At 42.2% G+C, this 24,111-nt stretch overlaps 1 protein-coding gene across 1 annotated transcript in view; it reads right to left on the reverse strand.

The window, feature by feature from the left end:
- Positions 1–24,111, reverse strand: part of PTPN18 (protein tyrosine phosphatase non-receptor type 18) — a 53,160-nt gene that overhangs the window by 19,608 nt on the left and 9,441 nt on the right. Inside the window, exons 2-10 of the mRNA XM_032211046.1 lie at positions 12,355–12,463; positions 10,337–10,410; positions 8,912–9,007; positions 6,631–6,669; positions 6,426–6,494; positions 4,956–5,018; positions 3,825–3,967; positions 2,504–2,570; positions 774–851 (exon numbers count right to left, since the gene is read on the reverse strand). Of these exons, the coding sequence (XP_032066937.1) occupies positions 774–851; positions 2,504–2,570; positions 3,825–3,967; positions 4,956–5,018; positions 6,426–6,494; positions 6,631–6,669; positions 8,912–9,007; positions 10,337–10,410; positions 12,355–12,463 (738 nt within the window). The remainder of the gene's footprint in view (positions 1–773; positions 852–2,503; positions 2,571–3,824; positions 3,968–4,955; positions 5,019–6,425; positions 6,495–6,630; positions 6,670–8,911; positions 9,008–10,336; positions 10,411–12,354; positions 12,464–24,111) is intronic.

Consider the following 24,111-nt stretch of genomic DNA (forward strand, 5'->3'; position numbering starts at 1 on the left):
ATGACGTCATCAGCAGCGCGACAAATACCACCGCGGAGAAAAAAGGGCGCTTTAAAAAGCGCTTTTAAAGCAAGCCGATTCACATAAAGGTAAGGGTTAGGGTTAGGGTTAGGGTTAGGGTTAGGGTTAGGGTTAGGGTTAGGGTTAGGTTAAGGGTTAGGGTTAGGTTTAGGGTTACATTAAGCGTTAGGGTTAGGGTTAGGTTAAGGGTTAGCGTTAGGTTTAGCGTTAGGTTAAAGGTTAGGTTTAGGGTTAGGTTTAGGGTTAGGTTTAGGGTTAGGTTTGGGGGGGTTAGGTTTAGATTTACGCGTTAATTTTAAGTTTACCGCTCACAGCGTGCTGTTTTCATCGCGCTGTGATGACGTCACATACGCGCTTTCGTCGAGCGCGCTTTAGTCTACCGCGGTTTTGTGGTGGAACCTTTATTTTAGCTTCTTTTTTTTGTTTTGGTTGGAATAAAGGATTTTCAGAATGCAAGTTTTCTTTAGATTCTGGTAGAATGTAATTATTTCATCCCTCTGAGATCTTAATAAGTATTGAGAAATGGGTCCCCCCCCCCAAAAGATTAGTTTCAATATCTGCATGGTATTCCCCAAGCTAATTAGTTCTTCCCAGCTATGGCAGACATACCTTTTGTCTCCTGAAGAACAGAATAACAGAGTTCGAAAGGACCTTGAAGGTCATCTAGTCAAGTCAGCTTCTATATTGGTAAGAAAAGAGCAGTCCTGGTGTTTTGCCTCACTCAACTATCTTGAGTGGCAATGGGGACTCACCTGGGTCTGGACAATAGCTGGCCTCTGCTTCCTCATTTCTAGGACTATATCAAAAATGCTGAAATATGGAGAAATCCTCTGAAAAAGAATGAAAAACTGACAAATGAGGATACATTCTTTTTTTCTCACAGAACAACATTTATGCATAATTTTAAAAAACGCCAGACTTTCAATGACTGGATGTTTTAAATGATAAAATGCTAGTACAATAAAGTAAAAGAACAAGAGATGTCTCTTCAGCAGAAGAAAATCCATGGCAAATAAAACTAAATCTGGCATGGACTTCCTATCTCAAGATCTAGGAGAATAATTTCATTTTCAAAGTCTACCTGGAACATCATCAGAGAGGGATCTTGATCTCAACTGGGGTTTATCAAACAGAAGTTATCTGCATATATGTACACATACGCTAATCTATTTCACTATTCCCTTCAGCTATAATTCCCTTTGAGCTATGAGGGTACTTTAATAAGAAACCATCTGCATTAAAAAGGGACAAGCAACTCAGGAAGTTTTCCTGAGAACAAGTACCTTGGTGATGAATGGGTGAGCAAAAAATTAGGCTACCACTCATGCAATCTCCTTCTGATTTGAACTGAGATCTCTGGGTAGATTTGAAGGATATTTAATCCTATACACTGTGTTTGCACCTGTTATTTGCATGGGGGAAAGAAAGTTCCCTTTGAAGTAAATGTATGGGGATCACCATAATCCAGTCAAAGGTTAAGCTTTTGTCCAGCTCACTTAGCCGATTCTTCGAGAAAAAGACTATAGATCTTTCTCCATTTGCATCTAATGGATACAAGCATGCCCTGCCCACCCCCTCCATCTTCCTTCTGCTATGTTTGTACCACATGCCTTTAGCGTGCCACAGTCATGAATGAGGTTCATGCCTTAATTCATGCTTATCTTTTTCAATATGTTTTTCCCCCCTGGAGCAGGCAGTAACCTACAGCAGTTCCAAGATGTGTAAAATCTAGTTGCTGATTGTTGCTGATTATTCTGACATCATAATCCTTGGGGAAGGAGAAATGTGATACTGGGGACAATTTCAAACCGATGCAGACCCATTCTTTCCAGCTCTGAGTTATTCTTCACTGCTACTATTGTGGGGTTTTTTTCCCCTCCACCTGATAGGCTGCATGGAGTCCCCAGGTTTTGAACAGGGAGTTAGATAACTTTCAACACACCCTGCTACTCCCAGGTTTTGAGTATATATTTAGTTTTGATGGCTGCCCTCTCCTACATGGCTAAGCACTATGCAAGAATATGCTTTATGTGACTAAATGCCACCAATTGCTTTTAAGGCCTCTTCTGAGGGAAAATGTACACTGAATAAATCATGGCAACCTGGAGTTTCATTGCTTGGGAGTGTAAGCACACAACAATATTAAAGGGCTATATGTGCAGATGCTTCAAACATACAGTACACATTACTGAACATCTTCTCTTCCTCATCATCTGTGATACCGTAATATTTCTGCAACTGTCACAGGTTTTTCCAAGCCAATGTTCTCCTAATAAATTATACTATAATTCCCATATTTCCACAGTAATAGGTAGTAGGAATCTCATTGCTCAAGGCATCTGGGAGGCTCTATGTTATATCAGTATATAGACACAGGCCAGAACTAAATATAAAAAGCTACACACACAGTCAGTTTCAGTTCACCAAGAAATCAACTTCTTTATTTTTTTCTGGTTGAGTTTGCTTAGTAGGGTCCAAGTACCTCTTTAAGCAGCAGCTGCCGTACATATTCCAATGTACAGATCACACCTGTCCGACCGCAGCCAGCACTATGAAGAAAGGAAGAGGACAAGGAAAGAGTGAGAAAGGATTTAACACTCCACACCAGTGGTGGGTTTCAAAAATTGTTGGAACCTACTCTGTGGGTGTGGCCTCCTTTGTGGGAGTGGCTTGCCACCCATGTGACCGGATATGAAATTATGAATTAGTACTTAGGTTGGTCCAAGTAGCTATTCAGAAACTCTGGCATTGAAGCGTGCAAGTCTTAAAGCTGTCAAGTTACAAGATCGTGCCAGTGGTGGGTTTCAAAAAAATTTGGAACCTCTTCTGTAGGTGTGGCCTGCTTTCCGGGTCCACTGGTGGAACCTCGTCTAACCAGTTCGGTAGATTTGACGAACCGGTTCTACCGAATAGGTGCGAACTGGTAGGAACCCACCTCTGCTCCACACCCACCTGGAACTGTCATATAAAAGATATCTCAGATCACAGAAGGAGGGGTGTGTGTCTTGGGAAGTGTTTCAGAAGGGATCCTCCCAATCAATCAATCAATGAATTTTTACCATGATCCCAGAGCAACAAAGAGATTCCCCCCTCCCATTTTCTAGAAAATAAAAAGAGGGGGGGAATTAGGGGAAAGAAATCATAAAAGGAGGGGAGAAATTCTTTTAGTCCTGCAAGATTCTGTTAATGCATGGTTCTCCAAAGTGATCAAGATTGATTCTCAAGGGTTGATGAGACTATCAAATATTATTATGTAAACAAAAATGTAAAATCACAACTGCCAGTTTTTTAGCTGCCGGTGGCCTTCACACTCATTGACCTCTTCCCAAAAGCCTAGGATGCTGTAATGTATTGTAATATATGTGCAGATCTAAGCAGTATGGCCTTTTGTAATTGGCAGATGGATGTCCAAGTGATGTCCAAGGGTTTTGGGTATGGCATGCAGTATGCCGATAACCACAGGGATTATTCTTATTATAATTGTAGTAGTAACATTGAATTAGTATAGTATAATAAATGTTTGGGGGGTTGATGAACAATCTGAAATTTCATAAAGGGGTCAATGAGAGTTTGGGAATACCCATATTAATATAAATTAGAATTGATAATGTGCTTCTTGTCTACATTATCTTGAAGGGCTAACATCTTCAGTGCAAAAATTATCAATTTATTCCCACTCTGCATCATTCATTTACTCATTCATTCTACAAAAAGCCTGTTTTCTTATGTTAAATTGTTACATTTACTCAGTAAATCAGCAATGCGGTCTTTCTACAGGGTCTTGCCACCAAATCCTCCCCTACCTGCAGTGCACACAGATGGGCACGGTGTCCTCACCCTGCTTAAATCTCACTTGCTCAATCATGTTGAGGAAGTAACCATAAGTGTCTGGGATGCCTCGGTCTGGCCAAGCCACATACTGGAAATGGAAAATCACCCGTTCTTCCTGAGATCAGAAAATTAATCACTTAAATTTGTATTATAAATCAATGAGGAGACACCACATTTAACACTTTCATTTGATAAAATATTACAGAAGAGCATGTATGAATCAGGTCCACAAACATATCAAATCTCACAAATACAATCACAAAACTGTGGAACTGGAATTCTAGAAAGACCTCTTTATAACAAGGGCTTGCAACCCGGAAGTTCTAACCTGCCCGCAAACAGCACCCTTGCCTCCCACAAAGCCCCCCCCCTTTTAAAAAAATGTATTAAAATATTAAATAAAACAACTATATAGTATAATGCCATCCTTCAAGGTCAAAGGAGGTAGTAGAACCACAAATGACATTTGTCAGTGTTTTCTATATTTGTGTATTTCTTTGAACAAATTAGCAAGTTTGTCTTCCTTGGCAAAGTGTTTGTCTGGTGAGGATTTGCATGAATGACTACAGTGAAAGTGTGTGTGTGTGTGTGTGTGTTTCTCTCAACATCACATTTTTCTTTTGTGCAGTGCAAACAGCTGATCTCAAACTCTGTGTCAGGGTTCCAAGTAACACCCACAATGAAAGAAGACTCTGAGGCTTGAAGTTCCTCAAAGTTCAATTTTATTAGAGATGTCATATGATATTGGCACATCTGGGAAAACCCTAATCTGAGCATTCTGGGTTTTCCCCACCCAAAAGAATGTCAAAGATCCATCCCCTGCACCCACAAGTCCATCACATGGCCCAATCACTTCACTGTCCGAAGTGGAGACAACCCCCAGTCGCTCCCATCCCGGTGCAGGCCGAATGCCCTTGACTACCAGAGAAAGGAACGTTGTTATGGCTACTCCTCCACCACTCCTTACTATCCCCGCTCCCGTTTTCCCAGGCACCAAATGTGGCAGCCCTGAAGCTCCAACGAAAAAGATGGCTTCCAGGGCTGGCACTGTGGAGAGTTTCAAGAAATGAATTGGATCTGAATCCATAAAATGGGAAGCTCACCTGCTGAAATGCCAAGGTAAGTACCCGCACAATGACATCTGGGTTGAGTTCCTGTTCTTTGACCTAAGGCAGAGAAAAGAAAACAGGCTCAAAATCTCCCATTCCCTCAGTTATAGGGTTGCAAACATCCAAACAAACTCTAGAGAGAAAAGAATTAAGAGGGTTTTTTTTTAAAAAAAAAAATCCTTTTGCTGCCATTTGATGGGAGTAGATTTCTGACAGTATTTGAGATTTCTGATCAGATAGTTCTATCCAGGTATGCTGTCTACCTACAGCATAGGCATAACAGTGACAGATCTGTATGGAAGTTATGTAACAATGTAATTGATCCTCTGCTCAACAGTAGCACGTATGTAGTTCAGTTCACCAAGAAATTAACTTAGAAATTAACTTAGAAATTAAATTAACTTAGGTCTGGAAAGCATTTTGTCACTTGCTCTGCTGATTGGGAAACTACGGCCATTGTAGTACAATGCCTTGAAAGAGCAGTAGGGAAGGGAAAGCTGAATCAGGGATTGGTTTAATAACAGCTTTTATCTAAATAGGCCTGACTTAAAATGTAAAAGTAGGCTTGTTAAAATCCCATGTAATGGTTCTCCTTTCTGCTGTGGGTAACAGCAACAGGTAGCTATGGACTGAACTTCTATTTTACAGTTTAAGTTTCCCATAATGCCCTGGGAATGAGAGTATTTAAATGGTAATTTGAAGATTCAGCCCTCAAACATGGCTGAATTCATCACAGATATTATCATCGGTGAGCTCTGCCAAGCATGCATCTCCTGTTTTGGAGATTGTTCAAGGTATTCTCAATATCCAATTTCAGATATTATTAAACTTTCTGTAAATGTTCGAACCGCTCAGTCCTAGGGGAGATCAACCCTGACTGCTCTTTAGAAGGCCAGATCCTGAAGATGAAACTCAAATACTTTGGCCACCTAATGAGAAGGAAGGACTCACTGGAGAAGAACCTAATGCTGGGAACGATTGAGGGCAAAAGAAGAAGGGGACGACAGAGAATGAGATGACTGGATGGAGTCAGCAAAGCAATAGGCATGAGCTTAAATGGACTCCAGAGGATGGCAGAGGACAGGAAGGCCTGGAGGAACGTTGTCCATGGGGTCACGATGGGTCAAATATGACTTTGCAACCAACAACAACAACAACAAATGCTCTAAATTCAGCCTTGAAATTCCAATGAGCAAACCAGGAATAACCATCTTTTTAAATGACCTACTTGAGAACCTCTATCTGGCTGGCTGAATGCTAGACTGACTTGATCTAACCAGGCAATTTCTTTCATTCTTAATTACATTTCCAGAATTTGTAAATGATCCTTGATCTTTGATCCTTAATCAAGCTGTGGTGAGTAGTGTAGATGTCTCTGCTAGACTTAGAAGCAACATGGCTTGCTATGGCTTGAATTCCTTCTCCTCACATTGCTTGCTGCCTGTCCAGATATAATCATCTCACCTGTGCCACAGAGAAGGGTCCAGAATGCACGGCTTCCTCTCCAGAAGGCCAGTAACGTTCACATTTTTTCTATTTTTTAAAAAAAGGACGAAAGGAGGTTAGCTAAAATCCCAACAATACTTTCTCCATCAAGCCACAAGGCTGAAGGGAAGCAGAAGGAAGCTTTCAGGTTTCCCGATACTGTCCCTCTGATACTAGCCCTTACCTTGCCCATTTCTACTTCCCGGCAAGCCATGACAATCACCTGCAAAGAGAGAGATTGTCAAAAACCACCTTTGTAAATTTATAGTAACAAACATGTATCGTAGAGGAAGGCAGGAGAACTCTCAGAGTGGAAGAATCCTGTCTAGAGCAATTCTCAAAGGTGATCCGATGATATTGAGTTTGAGGAAACAACACAACTTTTTATCTTGTCTTGCCATTATCTCAGTGAAATGAAATTTAAAAACTTCTTTTTCATCAGAAACACTGGCACCAAGCCAGCCATGCTCTCTTTGGCAATTCTCTACATTATAAGCGTCGTGGGTTTCTCAGAATAACTCAATCCCTTTTCCTTTTTTCCTACTTAGCATCCTGTGCTTTTGAGTATGCAAACTTTTGGATGACTATATTGATATCTATTGTTTCTCAATGGCTTTATATATATCACACACACCCCCACTCACATACACACAAGTCTGTCATTTTTACCAGGCCCCTGAGGGCAAAGTTATTACTTAGAGAAGTGATGTCTAACCTCTTTTGGATCACGTGCCAAAAGCAGGGGGTGCGCAGGAGGTCGTGTGCGGGTGTGCCCACGCCCATAATGCTACGGCCGTGACCCCTCCATGCGCATGTGTGCACGACCTCCCCCCCCACTTTTGGTGCACTTTTTTTTCAGCCTCCCCCACCCTGCTGGAGGCCCTCTGGAGGCTATAGCAATAGCAATAGCAGTTAGACTTATATACCGCTTCATAGGGCTTTCAGCCCTCTCTAAGCGGTTTACAGAGTCAGCCTCTTGCCCCCAACAATCCGGGTCCTCATTTTACCCACCTCGGAAAGATGGAAGGCTGAGTCAACCTTGAGCCGGTGAGATTTGAACAGCCAAACTGCAGAACTGCAGTCAGCTGAAGTAGCCTGCAGTGCTGCATTTAACCACTGCGCCACCTTGGCTTCCCTAAAGCCTCCAGAGGGTGAAAAGCAGCCCAACGTGCAAACCGGAAGTCCATTCCCGAACTTCCGGTTTCCGCATCGGGTGGTTTTTCACCCTCCAGAGGGCAAAAAACGGCCGAAAAAGGAGGCCAAAGTCAGCTGGCCAGTGTGTGCATGTGCGCTGCAGCTAACAGAGCAATGTCTTGCGTGCCCTAACAATTGGCTCTGCAGGCCACCTGTGTCCCGCGTGCCATAGGTTCGCCATCACGGACTTAGGGAATCCCATTGTCCTGTGGGAAGTTATCATTCAGCCCTCTTCCAGAAAAATGAAATATCCTAGGAAATATTGAAAAGGCAGAATATTTTTCTGGATGTGAAACATGTTTTAAGAGACAGAATAGTTGCCTGTAGCTTCCTGCCCATCCCCACTTTGTCAATGGGCCATTGAGAAGGTCAGGCTAGTCCCTTTTACATAATAAAGACTTCTCCACTGCAGCTGCAGGGGGGGGGGGAGGAAGGTTGGAACTTTACTCAACTGACCACATGGCATCTGAAAACTCATCCATTCCATTCCATTCCATTTATTAGACTTGTATGCCGCCCTATTCCCCGAGGGACTCAGGGCGGCGAACAGACATATGGGGAAGGGGGGGGGATACAAAAACAACAGAACAAGACAGGATACAAAGACAAGTTAAAAACCACACAACAATCAGCAATTCGAGTGGGGCTGGGAACTCATCAGCCCCAGGCCTGCCGGAACAGCCAGGTCTTAACAGCTTTGCGGAAAGCCTGAAGGGTGGAGAGGGTCCGAATCTCCACGGGGAGATTGTTCCAAAGGGCCGGAGCAGCCACAGAAAAGGCCCTCCCCCGGGGAGTTGCCAGTCGACATTGGCTGGCTGATGGTATCTGGAGGAGGCCTAATCTGTGGGATCTAATTGGTCGAAGGGAGGTAATTGGCAGGAGGTGGATTTTTACCTGGATTCAAAACACAGCCTAGAGAGTAGCCCCTGCATGGCCCCATGGGAGTCTGACAACCAATCAGAATACATTTCTTACACAGGAACAGGAAACAGAGAGGTGGGACTAAACAGGTTATAAAAAGCCTAGCAAGCCCCTCCCTCAGCCCTTCTCTTCTTCTCCACCAACATTGAAGCATGTGATCACCTTTTCTGTTCAGGGCTCAAGCCATGTGGTCCTGTCCACCAATAAACCATCTTTCCAAGCAGCCTCCATATCTCCAGTGTCTTTTTCCCCACTTGGAGCCGAACCCAGAAGGACATTTCTTTCATCAGTCCTTTCAGATTCTGCCTTGAGTTCAATCATTGCCTCTGCTATCCAGTGCTACAACTTACCTTCACTTTGTATTGCCAAATCATACGCCAGAAATCAAGCACTGTATGGGCAAGAGGCCCCTGAGTAGCGATGTAGCATCTCTTGTTGTCCACACCCTGTGAGGAGGACAAAATGGAAGACGTCAGCTGCCCTTTAGAATTTAGATTTTTTTTCTTCAAAAACTCCCTTTTGTCCTTTATTTTTTTGGGGTGGGGGGTGGAGTCATTTAATTATTACCATGCAAAGAGAGCCACATATTGTACATTGTTGCAAAAAATATGGAAATTGGTTTTTTTTTTTAAAGTGCTTTATTTCTGAAGAAGTAGAATCCTTGTGTAGATACCGCGTTTCACAGGGAAACACAAAAGTGTAACAATGTTTTCAGAATGACAATCAGGCATTTTTTCGGGACGGTATGAAGAGTCACTGACATTTTCTGGTGCAGTAGTTTCTCATATTGAGTGGCAGTAGAGTACATTAGCATACCACAAGAGAGCTGCCAGTGTATCTTGAAAAATAAAAGCATAGGAGTAAGACTAAAATATCTTTTGGAAGACGCTGCATACATGTTGTGTCTCTGTGTGATATTGTGCTAGTCTTTCCTCTTCTCACTTGCCTCAAATGGAGGCCTTCAGGAAGTAGCTATGAATACTTTCCACAGGAAAGCCACAACGAAGCAATCATTATTAGAATAATTGCTGGTTAACTGACTGACCACCTGTGATAGGCTCTTTCTTTCCGGTCACAGACTGCACTGTAATCCCTGGTTCTTGCAGAAACACTGCTGAAGATGCTCTTCCCTATAGGAAACTAGCACCCACCCCTCTCCTAGAAAAATGAAATATTTTAGGAAATATTAAAAGGGCAGAATTTTCCCTAAAAGGGAGGCAGAAACTCATCCCTCTCATCTTTGCCAATGGGCCATTAAGACGTGGGCCGGTCTATTCTACATAACAAAGATCTGTCTCCTTCAGGCAGAGTCATAATAGGAATCCCAAAGCCCTTTCATTACATCATCACCTAGCAAGAGTCCACCAAGCTTGGGATTCAGAGTTGTAGAGTTGCCCCTGCCTGCATGGCCCCATGGAAGTCTGACAACCAATCAGAATACAAGCTCAAATTCAAAAGAAGGCATAAAACCCAGGCACTCTCACCATCTCTTCCCTTTTTGCCCAGCATCTCAAGCCATGTGATCCTGTTCATCAATGAACCTTCTTTCCAAGCAACTTCCATGAATCCAGTGTCTTTTTCCCTATTTGGAACTGAACCCAGAATGATATTTCTTCCAACACCCCAAATAAATTTTATAGGCTATAATAAGATCGAGCAATTTGTGCTTCCAGTTTTAATCTTGAATGACGAGATACCAGTTGCTCGGCTCTTAGAAGTCTTGAGAAATTTTGCTTTAGGGATCTGCTATTTAATGGCTGTAGAAAATCTGTTACCTGAATGAAACTGGCATTGATGTAATCTGTTTGGCATTCTTCTAATAAATTCAAAACAACTCTGGTTTGGTCATCTGTAAGAGAAGCACAATTAGAACTTAATATCATGGAGAACACACAGGGACCGGGACAGCAGTGGAGAATAGAGGTCTGGGAATAAATGAAAAGGATGGCTTCTTTCCCAAGGTTTAAAATTATGGATCAGTTATGTTTATCTTCCATGAACTAGGCTCCTATCAATGTATAGATGTCAACTGCCAGAATACCCAAGCCACATGGTTAATGCTGAGAACTTGGGGAGTTGGTCCATCCATGCACCCAGAAAGCACTCAGGTTGGAGAAGGCTACATTAATTGACACCATGCATTTTCAATGTAATGAAATGCACAGCTATAAGCATCTGAGAGTATGTGCATGGTAGTCATGAAACATGCACCAAGACATTATGACATAAACTTCACCTTTATAGACTTGATTCCTAGCAGTGGACATAAGAATGAAAGTTGCCGAGTTTGTCTTACGATGTTCCTGTGCAGCTATCATTTTCCTTCTAATATGGAAACCTATATTGTGGAAGTCTCCCTCCCTCCCTCCCCCCAAAAAGTTGATGTGATGGCCACTGCTGAGTCATTTCAGCCATTCTTTTTTTAAAAGAAACAATATATTAAAATGGCTAGTGGTTCTAACACGCAATTGTGGCATCAAGGATGTTCCTGTGACAATTGCTTCTCGGGCCCGTGTAATATAATAGTTCAGAGGTATTGACTATATACAAAATAAATACGGGACCAAGAAATTCCAGTTAGCCTATGCTTAAGATCAGAAATGATTTAAACTGTTAAAAGTTAGTTCAGAAAGAAGAAGCTAAGATCAATGTAGAATGTCATTAATTTCTTTATTTCTTTTTTCTCAATAGATTTTAGACTTGGTTAGTTAAAAATCCATACCGTGTACGGGTTCTGGGAAGTCGGGGGGGGGGGGAAGGAGGAGGGGGTTGGGGGGGTGGAGGGAGGGAGGGGCACACAAAAAAAAATTGTACTTCAATGTCTTAATGATTGACAAATGATGAAATATTTGTGTTTTTTTTTTAAAGAAATAAAATAAATATTTGGGAATAGTTCAGAGGTAACACTTGAACAGGGGAGCCATGGACATTCACTTTCAGCCAGCCCTCTCTCTCATTCCTATTTATGTCATAGACTTGTTATTGTGGGTGAAAACGTAAGTAGGGAATGTTATGTACATCACCTTGAATAGCTAGAGTAGTAGTGTTTTTCAACCTTGGCAACATTAAGATGTGTGGACTTCAACTCCCAGAATTCCCTAACCAGCATGCTCCCAAGATTCTGGGAGTTGAAGTCCACCCATCTTAAAAGTTGTCAATTTGTCACTGCTGTAGACGAAAGCCACGTTACAAAATTACCAAATAGCTAATTAAATAAATAACAATTCCGATGAATTCCATGCTTGATTTCTTGATGGGCTAATATATGTATATTTGTCTTCTTTCTTTAGGTAGATACTTTTTTTTTTGAAAGTGATAGCAGATCCCCAGTATTCCAAGTAAAATAGCAAAGTGGTGATGAGAAATGCAAAAATATTAGAGAGGGGCAATATTTATTTTAGGGCAGGATGGAGCACTCATAACCATTGCTTCCAGTGGCAAACCTTCTTTTGTATTCCCCCCCCCCCCAAGTTATCAGTAGAATTTTAGATAACCATGCTACTACGCCTGATTATAGAGCTACGAAGCGCCTGATTGTGGGACCTAAGAGTTATACCATCCTGAAATGGACCCCAAATATTCAGCTGCAAAATCAGAGAAGAGAGCACTAGGTCATTCTTTTTCTGGAAAAGAGCAACTGTGTGACAGTCAAATTGTCCCTGGGGTGGGGTGCTCCAAGCTGAAGAATAAGATAGACCAGCTAGAGTGATGGCTGAAAAGGGCAGATTAGTCCTCCAGGCTATGGATGGCAAACTGTCCTTGGTAAGGGAGCACTCCTTTCTTGTTAACTCACAGGGTAGGATATCTTTGTAACGGTTCTTCTTGATATTCTCCTTGTTGCACCCAGCCTCGGTTGAAATGGCCTGCTGTTGCCGAAATGCTAACGTTCGGGCCTTGATTTCCTGGCAAGAGAGATTAATTTTCATTTTATTTATTGCATATCATTCTCTTTTCCTTTTTAAACTTAATATATAGCCTCCAAGGTGGAAGAAATAGAAGACTATTGGGGAAAAAAACCACACACACACATATACCTGGATAGTATAATGGTTAGAGTGCCATCTTTGATGCAGGAGACCAGGGTTCTGGCTGGTACCTACCTTACCATTGGGCATCCTTGGGCAAAGGCCCCTGAAGCTTCCCCTGCCTACTTCAAAATATGAGACTGACACAAACTAGGAGCATCATGCCGGCTTGCACATTGTCCAGATTCAACAAGGTCCTCAACAGGTGTTGCGGGGTGGGAGGCAATCTGAGGATATGTGAGCTACTAGAACAAACCATACATGACAAAACAAGAATTGGAACTGATGGAATCCTACTTCAACAGCAGAACCAGTAAGAGAGGATATATGAAACATATGAGGGACCTGTGGATGACAGAAGACCAGTATCCACACTAACTGAGAAACAGCTAGTTACTTAACACTTCAACTTAGTGAAGAACAAGCTGCTACCATAACTGAAGCTAGACTAACTACACATTATATCCCATACTCAGAAGATACAATAGAAGATCCAGGAAGAAGTTGAAATGTCATTACCTTCCTCAACTCCTCAACTTACAACCATTTATTTAGGCACTGTTCGAAGTTACAATGACACTGAAAAAAATGACTTATGATTGGTTTTTTACACTTACAACCATTGCAGCATCCCCATGATTAGAATTCAGGCACTTGGCAACTGACATGTATTTATGACTGTCGCACTGTCCTTCCAACAAGCAAAATCAATGGGGGGATTAGGAATTTGCTTAACAACCACGTGATTCACTTAACAACGGTGGCAAAAAAGGTCATAACATAGGGCGAAACTCACTTAACAACTGCTTGGCTTAGCAATGGAAATTTTGGGCTCAGTTGTGGTCATAAGTCAAGGACTACAGAGCACAGCAATTGATATCAGGCATAAGATCATTTATAAACTAGCTACAATCTCGAGGTTGATTTCCAAGGCTCAGCAGAGACGTACCATCAGACAGTATGCTAGAAGATGCTAATAGGGTCTTCACAGCAATCCCTACTAATACTGTAATACAAACTAATAACCTAATATACACTACAGCCACTGTAATCCTGGAGATGCTTGGCTATTCAATTTATTTATTTATTTAGCATATGGATTTTCGTTTTTTTGTTGCTATGTATTTTGAGAGCCAGGAAAGTCTACACAATAGTCTGGCTGCCATCTGTTGCAAGGGTAGCTCATTTAGTTCGCCTTGTTGCGCTATCCAGGGTGCACCACAAGGAGGCTACATATCCCAGCTACACAATCAAAGCAGTACAACCCTACTGAGGTTTGAGGTTTATTTTATTTATATGCCGCCCTATTCCCTGAGGGACTCAGGGCGGCTCACAAACCCAAGTGGGGGGGGGGGAGGTAAACACAAGAAACTACAACAGAAAAGGTACAAGGGAATTTAAAAAACAGCCAACAGTCACACGATTCGAGAGGGGAAGGGAACTCATCAACCCCAGGCCTGCCGACACAGCCAGGTTTTGACGGCTTTTCAGAAAGCCTGGAGAGAGGTGAGGGTCCGAATCTCCGCGGGGAGCTCGTTCCAAAGGGCCGGAGCCGCCACAGAGAAGGCCCTCCCCCGGGTAGTAGCCAGATGACATTGGCTAGTAGGCGGAACCCGGAGGAGGCCTAATCTGTGGGATCTAATGGGCCTTTGGGAGGTAATTGGCAGCAGGCGGTCTCTCAAGTACCCAGGTCCAATACCATGAAGGGCTTTATAAGTGACGACTAGCACCTTGAAGCATATCCGGAGACCAATCGGTAACCAGTGCAGCTCGCGGAGGATAGGTGTAACGTGGGTGTACTGCCCCATCCCCTCGAAAATGAGGTTAGGGGCTAAGATCAAGGCAACATGGAGAGAGGCAACATGATGGTATTACATCAATAAGACTAAGAAACTGAAAAAATACATGGGCCTGACTCTATTTGAAGCCCTAAACAAAGGCTCATGTCACTGGCTACCAGGCTATGGAGATACACTAGAGAAGTACAGGCCAAGAAGATCAACTCCATGATTTCCAAAGAATCTTCCAATATGTATTCACAATTGCAATGCAACAACATAGTAACAGCATAGCCACCAAGAGCAGAAACTGAATAACATTGGAAGAACCTATGTAAAAAAGAAAATACATGTAACACCAGTGCAAAGTGGCTGCAGGATCTGAGAGCAGATCACAAGAGAGCGAATCTCCTAGAACAGGAACCAGTTATCATCACAGAAGGAGACATCCAACATGAAGAGATGGGCAGCATACAGCCCAGACATGATCCACACCTGCTGGCAAAAGAAACCAACAGCAGTGCATAAATGTCTAGCAGCACAGATGAACTAGCTGCTAGCAGTAGACACTCACCAGTCTGACCAATCCAAGGAAGAACTGTGCTGACCACAAAAGACCACCACAGAGGAACAGTACCAGCCAATAATAGGCCTCCCAACAACGTGGAAAGTCCTATCAGGTATTACAGCGAATGAGCTACAGGACTATGTGGGCAGTACATGAGCACCATTCATATGGGCATTGGAAACAACCCCAGAGACTGAAAACACCAGGTGCTTATGGTCTACAGAGACTAATCTGAGCACAGCCTGTATTGGCCACAAGAAAACCTGTGACTCAATGGCATACTCATGGATCTGTGAATGCCTGGTGCTATACAATAGGATACTAAGGACCTTCCTCTAGAATTCAATGGGACTGTAGAAGACAACCCTAGAAGTTAACTCAAGGCACCCCCACACAAGTGGCCGTCAAGGCGATGCACTGTCTCTGCTACTGTTCTGCATAGGCTTGAAGCCCCTCAGCCAGATAATCATTGGATATGGATACAAGTCCAAGGGTTGAAGTTGAACTACCATTAGCATCTCCTCTACATGGATGGCATCACGTTGTATGCAAAGAACAAATAAGATATAGACTCGCTGATCCACCTGACATGGATCTACAGTGAGGCCATCAGGATATCATTCAGACTAGGGAAGTGTAGCCGGATTGTAGTCAAGAAAGGAAAAATAATTAAGACTGATGGGATGGAACTACTAGAGAGTCACATAGCATACAGACAAGTTAGAAATACCTTGTTATCCTATAATCACATGGAAACCATGATGAGGAGGCAAGGAAGAGAGCAACATCCATCAAAGGATCAGACATGTCATGTAGAGTGATGCTCAAGTGTAGAACAAGATCCACGCCATCAACATACATTAGATACACTGCCGGTACAGTGAGATGACCAAAGAAGGACATAGAAACTTCTGATGTGAAGATCTGGAAGCGTCTCACAATGTATAGAGGTTTTCACCCCAAGACCAACACCAGAAGGAAAGAAGGTGGTCAGAATATAGTGTCAAAGCCACCATCATAAGTGAAACCCAGAGAATCCAGGAGTACATCAGTAAGATGGCATATGGAATATGAGCTGCTGAGGAAGCAGCAGATGTGGGAGAAAGATCAAGCAGAGGAAGTGCCATGGCAAGACAAGACCCTTCATGGGATGAACCATTGACACATAGCTGAGATGGAAAACACTAGGAAATCCTACCTATGGCTGAAAGGGGCTGGCTGGACTAGAAGACAGCACTGAGGCACTGATTATATCAGCATAAGAACACACACTAAGCATCAACTTCATAGAAGCAGCACAGGACCCAAGATGCAGACTATGCAGAGAGGCCTCAGAGAAAGTCCAACACATACTGGCAGAGTGTAACTTGCAGGCAGGAACATCATACCTTGAATGGCACAACCATCTAGCTGGTATTGTGTACAGGAATTTCTACACAAAGTATGGGTTAGACCAGTGGTGGCGAACTTTTTTCTTATGGCGTGACATAATTGTGTGCGTGCGGGTGCTCACTCAATCTTCCCACTCACCTGCACATGCGTGTGCGACACACACACACGACGCATGTGTGCATGACTCCTCCCCAGGCTCCGGAAGCTTTCCTGAAGCCTGGGGAAGGTGAAAACGGCCTCCCCCAGCTTCCCGAAGTCCCACCGGAAGCCAGAAATTGATCATTTCCGAACTTCCATTTGGGCCGTTTTTCACCCTCCCCAGCCTCCGGAGGTTTTCCTGAAGACTGGGGAGGGTGAAAACAGCCTTCCCTGGCCCTCCAGAAGGGTGAAAAATCAGCTGGTGGCTGGTGTGCCACCAAATATGGCTCCAAGTGGCACATGTGGCACATGTGCCATAGGTTCACCATCACAGGGTTAGGCCTTCCTAAGGCTAGATGGGAGATCCCACAAAAGGTCGTAGACTAGAGAATAAAAAAGCTAAGATCCTGTCAGGCTTCCAGATGCAGATGGATAGGCAGGTACTGGCCAGTCAACCAGACGAGGAGCAGAATTCAGTGACAAGGAGCAGAAGATAGTGATGGTGAGAGATGTAGCCGTACCAAGTGACAGCGACATCAGGGAGAAGAAATATGAAAAACCAAAGCATGCAGGGTGGATTGAAGAGGACTCTGAATGTAAAAGTCTAAGTGGTCCCAGGGGTGGGAAGCTCACTCAGGAACGATATCAGAGCTTTCGGTTCAGAATACTGCAGTGCTAGAAACATCTAAGACAGTGTTTCTCAACCTTGGCAACTTGAAGATGTCCGGACTTCAACTCCCAGAATGCTGGCTGGGGAATTCTGGGAGTTGAAGTCCAGACATCTTCAAGTTGCCAAGGTTGAGAAACACTGATCTAAGATACTGCACAGGATCTCTAGTAATGTTCCTTGAGTCAGAGCTGTCTGCTGGGAGCCATTGTGTCCTTTGAAGGTTGTCTGTTATAGCTACAGTAATTCCAACCACTGCTAATTTCTACCACGGGCTTTAATTTTAGGCCAGTGGTAGAGATCAGCAGTGGTTGAAACTAAAGCCAATCATGGGAAAATCAAACTCTTTTCTTCCTGGCGCTGTTTTCTCACTTTCCATCACACTTTTTTCCCCCTTTGTTTTTCTTTCTGATTACTGTAATCCATCCCCCCACTCAACATCTTTCCCCGCTCCTTTTCCTTCTGGCTGAAGATCACATTTGTCTCAAATCTGAACATGAGACCTTTTGATATTAGGATGAGAATCACAAGCTGTTCATCCTTCTAGAGCAGTGTTTCTCAACCTTGGCAACTTGAAGATGTCCGGACTTCAACTCCCAGAATTCCCCAGCCAGCGAATGCTGGCTGGGGAATTCTGGGAGTTGAAGTCCGGACATCTTCAAGTTGCCAAGGTTGAGAAACACTGTCCTAGAGTCCTACTATCTTTCTGTAACTGCAGGAAAAGGAAAGGAGGAGGGAGGGAGAGAGGGAAGGAAGGAAAGAAGGAAGGAAGGAAGGAAGGAAGGAAGGAAGGAAGGAAGGAAGGAAGGAAGGAAGGAAGGAAAAAAAATAACTTTTGCAGCAGAAGCCTATATAAATGGCTGTGCTTGTATAATCTCGGGATTCCAACCATACTAGGTATCTACACACCAATGCGTGTGCCAATTAAGGTTGTTGGGGGTTTTTTTTAAACAGTTTTTCTAAGTTGAGACTTTCTGGTGAATTTTAAAAATAAATGCTCTGTACCACTAAAGACAAGAAATTGGACTCTTTGAGCCAGCCCTTCCTGAATTTCATATGAACTTGGGATCCAAAGCCGGATTTTAATTACCATACTAATTAAATGATTGAGATTGCAATGTATTTCTTAATTCAATTTATATGTAACGTCATTAAAATCATTTAATTTGGATTTATAGCCTGCCTTTCATTTAGGAGCAAAAACTGGGATCAACAGTCCTCATTCCTCCTGTTCTTCCTCATAATTACAAAACTGTGAGGCAGGTTGGGCTGAAACAGGTTGACTAGGCTAAAATCACCCAGTGAATGTCCATTGCTGAAGGTGGTGATGAAAGAAATGTCCTTCTGGGTTCGGCTCCAAGTGGGAAAAAGGACACTGGAGACATGGAGGCTGATCACAAAGATGGTTTATTGTTGGACAGGGCCACATGACTTGAGCCCTGAACAGAAAAGGTGATCACATGCTTCAATGTTGGTGGAGAAGAAGAGAAGGGCTGAGGGAGGGGCTTGCTAGGCTTTTTATAACCTGTTTAGTCCCACCTCTCTGTTTCCTGTTCCTGTGTAAGAAATGTATTCTGATTGGTTGTCAGACTCCCAGGGGGCCATGACAACTCTCTGGGCTGTGTTTTAAATCCAAGTTTAGTTGAGTTCTCAGATGCCATGTGGTCAGTTGAGTAAAGGGCCAATATTATAATGCCTTTACTCCCATCCCCCCTGGGGCTGCAGTGGAGGAGTCTTTATTATGTAAAAGGGACTAGCTTGGCCTTCTTAATGGCCCATTAACAGTGGGGATGGGCAGGAAGCTACAGGCAACTATTCTGTCTTTTAAAACATGTTTCTTTCTTTTCATATCCAGAGAAATATTCTGCCTTTTCAATATTTCCTAGGATATTTCATTTTTCTGGGAGAGGGCTGGATGATAACTTCCCACAGTGGACTATAAGCTGAGCCTTTCTGGTTGAACATTGTAATCACTACACTATCCTGGCTGAACCAGCTGAATCCCACCTCTGACTGGCTCTCAGATTGGATCAGTATATACATTTTATGCATTCTCTTTTAAATCACGTCTTACACATACTTAACCTTGCAAGAATCTGCTTTTTTGCTGCTTTTTTCTCTTAATCTCTCCTTATATGTCTTAATTGCTTACATTTTTTTTAAAAAGCTATACTGATACAGTAGAAGACTAGCATTTATTTTTTCAAAAGGTTTCCATAAAACAAACAACCGCATTGCATCGGAAAGTTTAAACATGCTTGGGATAAACACATGTACATCTTTCAAAAATTTAAAAAAAACATGAAATAAGATAATTAAACATAATAAATACATAAATTAAAAACAAAACAAAAAACCTGAAAGGGAAGACTCAATGGATCAGTAGGTCTTTTTCTGCCATACAGTTTTTAATGTTTCTCTCTTTCTACAAGTAAGGCAGACATACTCACTCCAAAGTGCAATGGCATCTTACTCTTATTTAATGCATCTTTTCTGTGTTAAAGGGGGGGACATTTTTGTGAAACAACAAACAAAGAACTTTCCTCCATGTTACCCCGACTCAAATATGTCCTAACAGCATCTTTTTTGTGCTGTGTCTTCAGGACAGAGGTGGGTTCCCACCAGTTCGCACCTATTCGGTAGAACCGGTTCGTCAAATCTACCGAACTGGTTAGAAGAGGTTCCACCAGTGGACCCGGAAATCAGGCCACACCTACAGAAGAGGTTCTAAAATTTTTTGAAACCAACCATTGCCACACAAACACACACACACACACACACACACAGACAGACAGACAGACTGACACAGAGAGAGAGAAAGAGAAAGAAAGGAAGAAATAAATAAATAAATAAAGAAAAAAGAAAGAAAAAGAGTGAGAGATGAAAGAAAAAAAGAAAAAAGGACAGAGAGACAAAAGGAAAGAGAGAAAGAGAGAGAGAGAGAGAGAGAGAGAGAGAGAGAGAGAACACATGGCTGTCAAGCCACTCCCACCAGGTCACATGGCTGGCAAGCCACTCCCACAAAGGAGGCCACACCTACATAGTAGGTTCCAAATTTTTTTGAAACCCACCACTGTTTCAGGACCTTGTTCTTGTGTCATGGTCGAGAAAATGTGCAATTTGGGGATAGTATTTCTTGTACCTATTTATTCACTGCATAATCAATAGCAAGTTGTTCTACAGGAATATCAATTATCTGGTAAGCTAGGATCCATGTCATACAATAAGTCAAACCCAAAGTAGATGTTAAATTTTGAAGGAGAAATAATATTTTATTTTCATGAGAATTTTCCTTCTACCTTTAAGTACAAACGCAAAAATATTCTTTATTTTGATGGAGGTTAATAGTTAAATTGCTTAGCAGTCCACTTTCATTTTTTTTAAAAAAATATATAAATTGCATTTGTCGGTGTACTGTATTATAACTGTGCTATAATACCTCAGGCAGCCACTAGACTAGAGCAGTGTTTCCCAAAGTGTGGTACGCGTACCCCCAGGGGTACGGGAAGAGTTTGGTGGGGGTACGCGTTGCACCGGAGTCCTGAAATACATCTTGCCTTTTCCAACTTCATATTTATGCGAAGTTGCTTTTTCTGCATTTGTAGACATTAAGTCGAAAAAAAAGGAACAGACTATTGGACGTGGAACTGCATCTCAGATTAAAATTAACAACCAGGGAACCAAATTATGATGATCTGTCATCTCAACATAAACAATTTCATCCTTCTCATTGAATCAAATAAATGTTCTTTATAATATAACTTTTGTTTATTTTGCGTATGTACCAAAAAAATAAAAAATAAATATATTTTGATTTTTATTAAAGCATATGTTTTTTTTGAGGGGTACTCAGCGTTACGAAAATTATAGGAGGGGTACACATATGTCAAAAGTTTGGAAAACACTGGACTAGAGTAACAAAGCAATATAGAAAAGTCTGATTCATTGCTGCCACCTAATGGTCATTCAATATATAGATTGTCTAGCGCATGAAAAGCTTGTGTGTGCTGTAAATAGACTATGTTTCCTTCACGTAATGCGAAGGTCAGCAATGTGTACATGAAAAACTTGTTTTGCTGCCTCTTTAAGCTGCTAATGTTCACGACAGATTGATTATTATCATCAGCATCAGCATAATTAGCATTAGAGTTTAGCTTGTTTCCGCTACGTGGTGTAAACTGAGTGACCAAAAAACCATATTATCATTTATCATGCTATGGAAATGAAGCTATCGCTCTAACCTATAACATGTTTATTTTAGAATAGTATTTTACATAAACAAATCTATTATGGTTCATTAAGCTTTTTGTGTGGCTTGTCAAGCGTTGCTAAAGTTCAAGTCCCAGCAGCCTTAGGAAACACGAGAGATTCTGCGATTTGTAGTTCAGAAATAATTGAAATGACACACAAGGTGGCTTGTCTTCTACTTTTCTAGATCGATACTTGCCCTGCCTTCCATTAGCACCCATACTCTATTTCAACCAGTCCCTAAGATCAGCTGGCTTGAGATATTTTGCTGTTTTAGGTAAAAGGTAAGATGGTGCTTCCCGTTACATATTTGGAAACTGACATGAGTAGCTTTCAGACCTTTCTTGCAGGTGATTCATATCTATGGGCAAAATGCTAGTTTTGAAAGTGAAATCCTGACAGTGGGGCCCGTACAACTCCATCCTAGTGCTAGTCGTTACTTTTAAAGCCCTGCATGGTTTACGACCTGGCTACCTGAGAAACCGCCTCCTGCCACTTACCTCCCAACGACCAACAAGATCGTACAGGTTGGGCCTCCTCCGGGTGCCGTCGACCAGACAATGCCGGCTGGCGGCTTCCCGGGGGAGAGCCTTCTCTGTAGCTGCGCCAGCCCTGTGAAACGATCTACCCATAGAGATCCGGACCCTTACCACTCTCCCGGCCTTCCGTAAAGCCACCAAGACCTGGCTGTTCCGGCAGGCCTGGGGCTGTTGATCAATATCCAGCCCCACATAGATGGAATGGATGGTGTGGAATTTTAATAATTGTATCTTTTATTTTAAATTTTATATGTTTTTTTATTTGCCTGTAAGCCGCCCAGAGTCCCAAGGGAGTGGACGGCATACAAATTTTATTAAACTAAACTAAACTAATCCTCCAATATTTCACAGCTAATTTCCACCCTTGCTGTCCGAGGTGGGTGCCCTCCTTTTGCCAAATTGTCCTGCTTCCTGTTCATTATATCTTTCTCTGAATAGAATATTTGGTTCCATGAGTTGTTTACCTCAGTGCCAACTGAGACAAAATGGTTGAGCAAGCAAAACCAAAGAGAAATAATGACCACGGCAGTAAAAATAAATAAATTATCCTTCAAGCCCAGCTAGTCTCCTTGTCGGTCTCCAGAAATATGGGGTGGAGTGAGAGCAGGGGCAGAGGACAAAATGAACATTGCAATGCAAATATTGCTACTTATATAACTTATCTTTGACGTTGTGACATATGTATAAAATGGTGGAGCTTGCAACACGCATATTACATCATTTTGGCTTCATTGTAGCTCAGTATGTCTATACATAGATCCAGATACATATTTTTTTGCACAATATAAAAGTGTTTGTGACTTCCTTCTTCTGAGATGGGTGGTGTGTTTTTGTTTTTGTTTACTTCTAAATAACTAGTAGAAGAATAAAAAATGAGATAGGCAAGGAGGAAGATGGGGAAAGAAGTACTTATTTTTTACCTCCAGATAACTAGCAGAATAGAATGATGAGATAGGCAAAGAGGAAGATAAGGAAATAGGAAGCCATCTCTACTTCCAGATAACTAGCAGAAGAATAGAATGATGAAATAGTTCACAGGGATGGTTATGAGACTATGATTGAAGCAAAAGCTCTATGCATACATTAATTTCTATATAAATGAACAATATACCCCAAAACATTGATAATAATTTAAGTCTTTCCTGGGCTCTGCCATTTAAGTCTTTCTGATTAAACAGGTTATCCTTTGTTTTGGTCACTGACCAATTGAAGATCTTCTCAGAATGGGTACTTGCAACCTCCCGTTATTATTGTTCTTGTCTCTTGCCATTTGAAACTTTATCACTTTACCCATTTGCAGAACTGAAGAGTCTAGTATAGAACAGTGTTTCTCAGCCTTAATAACTTTAAGAAGGGTAAACTTGTCAGGTGTGAAAGACCAGGTCCATATGTTAAGGTCCAATTAAACTGATTTTATTGCTAAACAGTCTATGCACAGGAATCTTCTCAATTAAAGGTTAGCACTAGAGGTGGTATTCAGCAGGTTCTGATCAATTCTGGAGGACCGGTAGTGGAAATTATGAGTAGTTCAGAGAACCGGTAAATACCGCCTCTGACTGGCCCCGCCCCCATCTATTCTCTGCCTCCCGAATCCCAGCTGATTGGGAGGGAATGAAGATTTTGCAGTATCCTTCCCCTGCCACGCCCACCATACCCACAGAACCGGTAGTTTGAATCTGGTTAGCAGCACCTGCTTGGAATTAGATAAGGATACATGGAATTCAAGAGGGATTGGACTTAGTCTTCTTGTAGAGGTTCTAGGCTGATCCTTTTTTAAATTCTGTCGCCAGGTTGTGCCATTCCTTCCTATAGGCCTTCAACTCTCAGAATTCTCCAGCCAGCCATTTTAAGGCTGCTGTAGTTGAGAAACATTGGTTATAGAACCAGTGAAATACAGTGCTCCAGTACACCTACAGTAGCTTTCCAGGCCATTTCTCCAGCTGATTGTAATTGTGCAGTAGTCAAAACCCTATCCCTAGTTATGAAATATCTTGGTCTCCTATAATACTGACTATATGTTTAGACCAGAAAAGCTTCATTCAGCCCTTCTGGGAAATCATGTTCTTACTTTGATATTTCCTTCTCGGGAACTGGTTGAGCCGCTTAATAGTTTCTCACATCCCCACCCAAGGTTGCTCCAGGTAGGATTTTTTATTTTATTTTAAAGATAATGCAGATATTCCGTTGAGCTAAGC

This window comes from Thamnophis elegans, chromosome 2 (assembly GCF_009769535.1).
Source record: "Thamnophis elegans isolate rThaEle1 chromosome 2, rThaEle1.pri, whole genome shotgun sequence".
Lineage (NCBI taxonomy): Eukaryota > Metazoa > Chordata > Lepidosauria > Squamata > Colubridae > Thamnophis > Thamnophis elegans.